Source organism: Typopeltis vanoorti, chromosome 14 (assembly GCF_054136105.1).
Source record: "Typopeltis vanoorti isolate ZY-2024b chromosome 14, IOZ_Tvanoo_1.0, whole genome shotgun sequence".
Lineage (NCBI taxonomy): Eukaryota > Metazoa > Arthropoda > Arachnida > Uropygi > Thelyphonidae > Typopeltis > Typopeltis vanoorti.
In genome coordinates, this window is record NC_143562.1 from 16,176,947 (window position 1) to 16,187,398 (window position 10,452).

General features: G+C 35.7%; 1 protein-coding gene across 2 annotated transcripts in view; it reads left to right on the forward strand.

Annotated features, from left to right (window-relative positions):
• The window catches only part of LOC150099257 (follistatin-related protein 5-like), a 503,787-nt gene extending 500,653 nt beyond the window's left edge, over positions 1-3,134 (forward strand). For both annotated transcript variants that reach the window (XM_090403821.1, XM_090403822.1), the window contains exon 15: positions 130-3,134. In XM_090403821.1, coding sequence (XP_090259947.1) covers positions 130-494 — 365 coding nt within the window. In that variant the 3' untranslated portion in view covers positions 495-3,134. The remainder of the gene's footprint in view (positions 1-129) is intronic.
• Positions 3,135-10,452: the final 7,318 nt, after the last annotated feature.

Consider the following 10,452-nt stretch of genomic DNA (forward strand, 5'->3'; position numbering starts at 1 on the left):
ATCAGTCAGTGTTTATTTGATTGTTTAATTTGATTAGAGTAAAGAATCGTCATTGAAATCTTATTTTTAAAATTATATAAGTTGTTAAATTGTTGGTGTAAAATATTTATGAAATATTTTTTATTGCAGGTTTAAAATTCTTGTTTGATGTGAAAACTACACTTCAGATTAGTGATTTGACCTTTTTCCCATCACGCACCACTCATAGCTATGATTTGTATGCCAGCTCTTCAACCAAGGAAGATATTCTCTTTGTTAACTTGTCCAATGGGAAAGTGGAAATGATAACAGGTATTGGTCGGCCTATGGACCATAGGGTAGCAGAGTGGAGTAACACAAATCGACCAATCTTCAGTGCTGGGGTTTTTGGTACATACATGGTGACTACAGCTAACGAGGCTGTATTTGTGGTAAATGGAAAAACGCGGACTGTGAACTGTGAAATTGGAAGTATTGTTCATCCTAGAATGATGGTATGGGTAAAAGCACCTTGAGTTCTCAGAATTAGTTATTCAGTGTGTAAGATCCAGAGGAAAAAAGTTTTTAGTTGCTCATATCAGATGGCACTTGTTTCACCATGATTAGCTCTTGTTTTTCCCTCCCCCTTCCCATAGTTGAATAAATCTAGCTTTTGTACATTCCATTTTATTGTTATGTGAGAAGGGTGGATTGGATTAATTTTGTCTCCCCCCTCATCTAGTCGGCCAATTACAGTTATGTAAAAACTGTACAGTTCATCAGCTCTTTAAGAAGCTTTTAAAATTTCTCTCTCACGCTATAAAAAAAAGGAGGAAATAACATTCTTCAAACATTCTTCACATAACTAATTGTTAATTTTTTTTTTATTAAATGTATGTGAGTAGTATAGTCAAATAATTGATTTTTCTCCTATTTTGCATCGATTGTGATGAATATCTCTGACAGCAGACATCACAAAAAAATAAAATATTCTATATTTGAATTTACTTTTTTCACTCTAGAGTGAGGTTAGTGGATTTGTGAACAAAATTTGCCCTCAGACCAGACTCCTAAAAAAATTTTGGATATGTTAAAACACAATCTGCAAAGATTACACTGTAGGCAGATGTATATAGCTGGCATATATCTTAGTCATGAGGTCACTTTAAAAGGAAAAAAAAAACTTTTTCTAGTTGTTTAAGTATAGCATGTAGGTCTTTTTACATTACTGAACTGTCTACTGTGTGTTTCAACATGTATACTAAACTATAGGAACTACCCTACTTAAACTATAGACTTTATCATCCTTTTTGTTGACCATAAAGGGGTCATAGAAAACCCCACAGTCCATTTGTACAGAGGCTGCCAAAAGTATCAGCTGTGCTGTGTGTGCCTGCCTTGGGCAGTCTCGCTACTACTAGATGTCCATGCTAGTGCAATCTGTGTGCGATAATTTGAAGTTTTATCATTAGAAATGACAGTAGTGAGGGTTGGAAATCTTGTTTTGTGTATGTTTTTATTTAAAATAGTATCATACTCTGTTGTGTGGTTAGGGTTTACAGTCTGTTGTAAAAAAAAATTCAGTGAGGTATTTTGTAATTTGTAGGGTAAAGGGGAATGTATAGTACAGATCCCCCTTATTAACCAAGTTTTTATCAATATTTGGTTGGTCATTAAGAAAAAAAAAATGTCAATTATATGTTTCGTGTACCAACACTGTGCATTATCTGTGTAACTTTACGTGGACCACCTTTGCTGTAATTTTTTACCTGTCTCTTCTTGCTCTTTCCGAAACAAGTAGCTTTTGAGGTAGACATAGGTGCACAGTGGCAGCAGCCAGCTTAGACAATGATTTTACAGGAAGGGAACATAAACTTGTTTTCTTCCCAAAGTAGTTAAAAATTTGAACTGAAATATGTTCAGCATATTTTAGCTCATTTGAATCACAGTGTAACTTTGCAACTTTTAAAAGTTGGCTCATGGTTAAAAAAAAAGTTGAAATCTCTGAGTCAAAGATTACTTTCAGATACAAAAATATTTTGGTGATTATTTAAAATAGCAATAACAGCTGTATTAAACAGAGTTGGAAAAATCTTTTCACTTGCACACAAATCTTTTCAAATATGAGTTGAATTCAAAATTAAAATTTGGTTCATCAGCATTATTATCATTTGAAGCTAGCCAGACCGCATTGTATGATGTTTCATCTACTTAACACTCGAGTTATGAGTAGAAGGCATCTATATCTAGAAATTTCAGCTGTCAACTTTAATGCATGTGATTCAACTCTGAATATTTAGTGTACAAAGTGTGTAATCCTCCACTTTCAACAAGTGTGCAGTATTATAGGTGTGATGATCAACCTTCGAAAATTATTAAATCTGAAACTATTTTGGCACTAGTGGGGAAACCAGCAAAAATTATCATTGGGATGGTGCACCAAGACCAGTAGTTAACTTGCTGTTAAATGTGTGCATTTAATCAAAAAAAAAAGAAAATAAAGAATTTTCACATAGAAATATTGAATTTCATGCTTATTTACTGCCTTGTTGGCATTGCCTTCTGATTCCAAATATGCAAAGAGGAATGAAATAGCAACTATTTATTTTGCAATTTTAGGACAGGGTCGATACAGGCTGGGAAATGTTTGTTAAGCGGTATTTTGAACTGTCATGATCCACATGTCACTCACAAGGTTTCTTTACCAGCACACTAATGCAGTTATCTCTATTGAAGACCCTGAAGTGCAAAATCTGTCATCTGCATGTATGTGTGTGCCAAAGTAATATTATCAGTTCCAAGAACTGAATTTGCAGCTTCCCCTATCTATTTATCACCTCATTTATAGTCGCAGATATTCAGTTGGGCACTAAGATAACTGCACACAGCTTAAATGCAGGACTTTGAGGGGAGAAACTAAATTTTGAATAAAAACTGAATTTGTGTGTATTTTTATGATATTTGCTGGTTTTAACTTACTCTCTCCTCAATTATTCTTTGACTGTGCTGGATTTAACTTATAAATTTTGAAGTCTGGTTAAATTTTTTTTCCTTCCCATTCAACAATTGCACATAACACTTGAAAAATGTAAGGTAATGTGGAAATGGATGTGAATGTAGATTGTCCTTTCTTATGTGGTTCTGTATGAAGAAATCAGTAAAGTCCTTCTACAATATTTTTGTGTTGCTTATCTTTATTTTTACACACATACAGGTATGCAAAATGTTGTATTCTGTATACAAATTCCAATTCCAAATTCACATAAAAATGAATCACAACACGTAGGAAAAGTTTTGATTATAACCAGCAAACATTGCCTATTACATTGTTTGCTGTCTTTTTAGTTGGCTCTTGATATCACTTCATTTGATGCAAAATAATTTTCTATTATTTGAATAAACCATTTATATCACTTATGTTACAGCAATAATTATATATTCTTAATCATCCATGGTAGAAAAAAAAAAAAAAAGACTAAAAGGTTTATATTGCATATATACTCCTTTTGCATTTTAAAATAACATGAATTATTATCCATGCAATTCCTCAAGAGTATCAACATATAGTTTAGGAATTTAATACAATTAAAAGTGAATTGGAACTTCAGATGGAATTTACCCGAGCAGAAAAGCTTATCTCTGAATAATCAAACTGCCACAGAACACATTCAGTTAACAGATGATATAATTGCTTTGTAGTCTCAGTTACTTTTGTATGAACAACAATTGCATGACAAGTTAACCTTTTGTCCAAAGGCAGCAGGTTCAAATCACAGAAGACAGTGATTGGCAAAAACCTGCTCTGGTTAATCTTATATATGTAAGCAGCCATCATTTTCTGATGTAGATCCTCACTTCATGATATGTGAATGGGGGGGGGGGGGGGTCTGGAAAGTTCCGATAGACACTTAGAACAAAATGGTATTAAAGCAACTGATATAACCACAAGAAATAACATACTAGTAGCAGAGTTATAAATGTAATTTATGTTCTTATATCCTTGTATCTTCTTTCTTGTGATCATATCAGTTGCTTTAGCATCATTTTTGTTCTAGGTGTTCATCAGAACTTTCCAGACCCCCCCCCTATGTGTTGTGCATTATGTGCCATGTACAATCTAATATAACATGGTTATATCTGTTAAACATTTTTCCAAATCGATGCTATTTTTCTGGTCTCTGATCAAATCAGAGGCCTGAAAAGATAATCAAACATTTTGATATTCTAAGAAAGTACTTCTAACTGCATGGGGCCTGCCTATATCTGGCTATTATCTTTCAATTTTTACTTCAAACTTGTTTTGATAATCTTTAATCTCAATTCTTTTTAAGTGACAATAATCATAGATTAGTTCTTTTACACTCTTTAATATGAATAATATAAATTTTTCTGATATCATATTTGGTGATAATGAAGAGATGCTATTTCTTCACTTCTAATTTTCTTCATATCTCTCATTTCCAGCTTTTGATCTATTGGTTCATTTATATTCCAACTTTTAAATTCATTGGTTAAAATCAGCTTGAACACTGTATATATTTCTCTTACTCCAAACATTTAATATGGAATATTATAACTTCTATCTTTTTTTATTTAAAGTTTGTGCCTGAATAGCTGAAATGCACTTAAAAGGTATTCTATAAGTTCACTTATAGAATCCATTAGAGCCCTCACACACTTACAGTTATTGTTGGTACTTTTACTGTTTTCCTGCCTTTTTTTTTTTTTTTCATAATTAGTTTATTTATTGTCGATTTTCATACCAAATTTGTCACACATTATTATTATTGCACAGAAGATTTCCATGGAGTTGAAAGACTTTTGCAAAAGATCCTCACAATATCTCTCATATCTACTTAAATACATATAGCAGACTCTGGCAACCCATTCCACTCATTCACCACTCTCTAAGTGAAACATCTAGTCCTCACACTCTTACTAAACCACTCTTATTCAGCTTCCAGGGATGACCTTTTGTTCTGCCATCTCTAGCCAAGTGCTGAAATATTTCCCTTGCATTAATCCCATAAAACCTTTAAGTAAGTTAAATGTTTCTACCATATTTCCTCTTTTAAACTTAACAGCCAACATTTGCAACATTAAACCCTCAGTCTATCATCATAAGGAGCATTCCACACACTTCTCCAACCGTATTTGGTCACTCACTTCTGGATCCTTTCCACTACTTCCTCATTCCCAAGAAACCCAAGTGATCAGACCTGAGCACAGTAATGCATGTGTAGCCATATCAATTTCAAGGCCTTATAAAGAAGAATAACTTTCTTAACTCTGCTTGTTAATACATTCTTTAATGCTAGTAATCCTATGAGTTACCTTGGCCATCTTTGCAGTACGCCTTCTGAACTTCTATCCACAAATACCTGCATATCTGTAGCTTCATTAATTTCTTGGAGTACAGTACCATCAGTATGGCACACAGCTTGTAATCTTTTCATTCCAAAATGCATAACTTTACACTTTTCCACATTAATCTGACACCCATTATCTTTTGTCCATATTGTTAGTGTATTTAAATCACCCTGCAAGTGCTCTCTACGTTGCCTTTTTTTAACTATTATGTTACAAAATGTTGCATCATCAGCAAACAACTGAATATTTGTCCTCAAAATGTTTTGTAACTAGTTTCTTCTGTATTACAAAAAAAAAAACTACATTGCTGTTCATAAATTCAGGAACAAAGAAAAATCACAATAACTCAAAAACTGTATGATGACTTTTTATGCAATTCAGTGAAAAGCAGTATAATATGAGATGTGAAAGAAATATCCATATCCATGAAAATCGCAAATAAATATTTTAAATTCGTTAACATATAGACAATGGTCAAAAACAAGTGCTCAAAATTAGATTGTTAAAGTGCCTCAATAAGGAATGTGGTTTCCCCTCACAGTAATACAGCACTCACAACGATATTTCATGCTGTTTATAATGGAGTCCAGGAGCTCTCCTCAGGTTTGGGTAAGGGGAGAAGAGAGAAGCAACATGTCTACTTAGAGTATCCCAGGCATGTTCAATAGGATTAAGGCCAGGAGACCTGGCTTGCCAGTGTCAATATGTATAATACTCTTCTTGAATATATTGGTCTACGAGCTTTACTCGATGAGGATGAGCATTGTCTTATAGGATAAATATTGCACCCACATACAGATGAACATAGAGGTCCAGGACCTTGCATCAGTAAGTTGCAGTATTCGTGATTCTGTTAGGGAGCAAATACAGGTGGATATGAGTGAATGCACTAACCTGAGATGCCTCCCCAAATCATCACACTACCTCCATCATAAGCACCAACCCCTTTCATGGATATTAGAGGGATGATGTTGAGTTCCGATTTGTTCTTCAAAGCAATACTAGGCATACTCTTATCTGAAAGGAACCAGGAACACATTATGTAAAAGGGACATTATAGTGGATGTAGCGTGATGGTTTGGGGAGGCATCTTGTTGGGTGGAAGCAAATACATCGTGTATTTGCTTCCTAGTGGAACTGTGAATGATGCAGCTTTATAGATACAAGGTCCTGGACCCATATGTTTATATGTGGATTTGACATGGTGATATTTTGCCATTTTAGATCTTTACAAGGCCTTAATAAGACCTCACTTGGACTATTGTATGCAGGTCTCCATTGGGGAATACTGATTATGAAGACAAGTTGAGAATTAGTAGACTGCAGACACTAGCAAACAGGAGGGGGGGGATATAATTAAGAATTACAAACTTTTGAAAGGGTCATACAGGATTTCAACTGATAGAATTTTCAATTTATGGAGAGTAGGGAAAGGACAAGAGGCCATCCTTGTCCTTTCCCTGGTGCATGTAGTATGTGGTCCCCCCTCAATGAGTCTCTGACTCCCTGGAGGTCTCTCTTAATAATGTGTAGAATGAAGACAAAAATTCAGTTTGGAGTATTGTATATCTCATAACATCACTGCAATCATCTGCGATTCTGCAGTATATATGCTCTCTCTCACACACATACACACGTATGTGTGCATAGATAAATTATTGGAAAAAATTATTATTATTATTTGACACCTCCAGGGAGTCCAAAGACTCATCGAGGGAGAGTGTGCCAACAGCATCAAACGATTGGCCCCAACTACCAACTACGATCAAACTTACTTAACTGAGCCATTAGTAGCAGAGGCTCTACCAATCGGCCAACTTTTGCTGGCTATTATATTACAACTGGTGAGAAAAGAGAGAGGAATTCTCTGTATACCACTTTATCTAATATATTATTTTATAATTTATTATAAATTATGTATAATAGCAGGAACATAACACTAGAAGAACAAAATAAATATTATTTAATAAACTACTGATATTTCACTGGATTTCTAACCAGCATCTTCAGATCACAAAATTACTTGTAGCTAACATGGACACTCAGGCAGGTAGTTCAGGAATAGATTAACTGAAAAAGAACTATTTTCTGTCTTTTAGACTCAGATGGAAAGTTTATTCCCATCTATTATGTTAAAGGTGGTCTTAAAATATTTGCAAAATTTTGATAATTCTGCCATACTGTTTAGATTAGGATTGCTTCATATCTATTGCCAACTCTAAAATTAGTCTCTCACACTTGTGGTGACTTGTACAGTACTATGTTCTTCCCTTGAAACTTGTATGATGGGATATCCGAAGTGTAGTCTGCTAATACTGACTTGCAATGTTCAACTATATGTTTATATTCAAATTTATATGCTTCTGAATGTTAATGAAATTTGTTCTTAGAAGAATGGGTGGATGTTTGGCTTTAAAATGATGTAGAGATTATGTATATATATGTCATATGCTTTGACTAGCTTTTCAAAGGTAGACTGAAAATATACACCTGGTTTTTTTTTTTTTTTTTGGGGGGGGGGGGGGGGGGGGATAAGGTTGATTTTTTTTTTTAATATCAGTTTTACAAGGATTCTAGCTGTTAAGTAAATGAAAAGATGATCTAGTTCTGTAGTAAGAGCTGTCTCTAATAAATGCATCACTACTATTTGAAAGTTAGTAACTAATTTTTTTTTTTTTTTTTTTTTTTTTTTTTTTTTTTTTTGGATGTTAGCAAATTCAAATTGTATCATTGTGTCTGAGCCAATGTGATAAACTTGTTTTATGTTTATTTTCCACTTGGTTAGACTATAATAAATTTAGTTTAATCCTTTATCCAAGTGCAAGCAAACAAAGTTTGCGCCTGAAGTATTTTCAGGACTGAGGCAACTCGTAGTAAAGGTGGACCAAGCTCTCTCATCACTCCTTGTCTCAGTATCTCCCATAATGCAAAGCACATCTCTTTGCAGACATGTATAATGCTGTGCATTAAGGTAAGTGCCACTACCCAGACTGGTGTCGACCTTTATTGAGGTCTCATCAGTGGGAGCCAGACTCAGCTGAGAGCTTGGTCCACTTTGATTACGAGTTGCCTTAGTCCTGAAGATACTTCAGGCGCAAACTTTGTTTGCTTGCACTTGGATAAAGGATTAAACTAAATTTATTATAGTCAAACCAAGTGGAAAATAACCTTCCAACATCTTTCTCTAATTCCAGAGTAATTTAATAATAAGGTGGTACACCTTTTGGCAACTCGTGTAAGTAAATATGACCTCTCCATTGCTTCTGCCTTAGTATCACCACTTCTGGGTCTGGGTAGTGGCCCTTCCCTTAATAGCATTATACATGTCTGCAAGGAGATGTGCTTTGCATTATGGGAGATACTGAAACAAGGAGTGATGAGAGCTTGGTCCACCATTACTACGAGTTGCCTCAATCCTGATGATACTTCAGGCGCAAACTTTGTTTGCTTGCACGTGGATAAAGGATTAAACTAAATTTATTATAGTCGAACCAAGTGGAAAATAAACTTTCAACATCTTTCTCTAAATCCAGAGTAATTTAATAATAAGGTGGTACACTTTTGGCAACTCGTATAAGTAAATATGACCACTCCATTGCTTCTGCTTTAGTATCACCATTTCTGAGTCTGGCTCCCACTGATGAGACCTCAAAGGTCGAAACTGGTCTGGGTAGTGGTGATGAATGGCAATGCTGTAGCCCATGAAGTTTTAACTGAGGCTTGGCTGTTTCTGTCACCAAGGTCCAGGTTGGGGGTAATGAATGGCAATGCTGTAGCCTGTGAAGTTAACTGAGGGGCGGCTGTTGCTGTTACCCCTCGAGATATGAGCAAATGAGCGGCTCTGCTCAGTGGTGGGGTAAGCCTGCTGTGGTAGAGCCAACCGACTCTGAGAGTTCTCAGTGGCAGGGTGAGCCTGTTACTGAGGGGAACAACACTGAGTTTTTGTAATTTGACCTGAACTTGAACATTAATAAAGGTCGAAACCGGTCTGAGTAGTGGCCCTTCCCTTAATGCATATTATGTGTCCGCAAGGAGATGTGCTTTGCATTATGGGAGATACTGAGACAAGGAGTGATGAGAGCTTGGTCCAGCTACGAGTTGCCTCAGTCCTGATGATACTTCAGGTGCAAACTTTGTTCACTTGCACTGGATAAAGTATTAAACTAAATTTATTATAGTGATAAACTTTGCTAACTCAGGCAAAAAGGGGAACACATTGTAGTTTCATCTAATTGTATATCTCTCCTGTTCATGTAAATAAATTGAAATGTACCATGAATATGGATAATTCAAAAATATAGGGTCAATGATCTCTATCAGTGGCATGTTAGTAAACAGAAGTGATACTTTTCAGTCATCTCCAAGGTAAATACCTTCTGACTTATAGAGTAATGTAGGTAAGAGAAGTCAGCAAGATAGATCTGTAACCTCAGGAGAGGATTTTCCCTGAGGACTGGGCTAGTCGAACTGGAGTCCAAAGCACTGGCACTGCATTGGGATTGGGCAAAACTGTCTAGTGATGGAACAGTTGAACCTGGACTGACATTGAGACTTTCTCATGAAACGCTTCAGACGTGTGGCATGCCATATGGCTTATCTAATACAACTGTTTTGGCGAGCAAATAATAGTTGACTCAGAACTGGCATGGACTAGGGAAATCTGACTGTCTAATTAAAAAAAAAAAAAAGCATAGCGATCAGAGCCGCCGAGAGGGGGTGACATCTGAGACTTGTCCCGCGCCCGGCATCGAAAAGGCCCCGACGTATCAGATGACTGTGTTTATAATGCATGGTTTTAATTCTCGTAATAATACAACAATGATAAGTAATAATGGCATATCGAGAATGATACTGTGTTTTGTTTTAGACAGACGGCTACGCTCTTTAGTTCGCTGTAAGTGTCTGGAAGACACTGATTCAGCGCGGATCGCTGTAGTTATAGCGGGTGATGACGTCAATAGGCGTTCGTGAAAGGTTGTTTCATAGTTGGCTGCACTAGCTAGTAATTGCATTCACAGTAATGTTCCCTGCCAGAACGCTTCGTTCTTGTTATTATTTTGATAAACGAAGGTTTTTTTTGTTTGTTTGTAAAGTGTGCAACTGTATAGTGTAGGCCATGCGCTA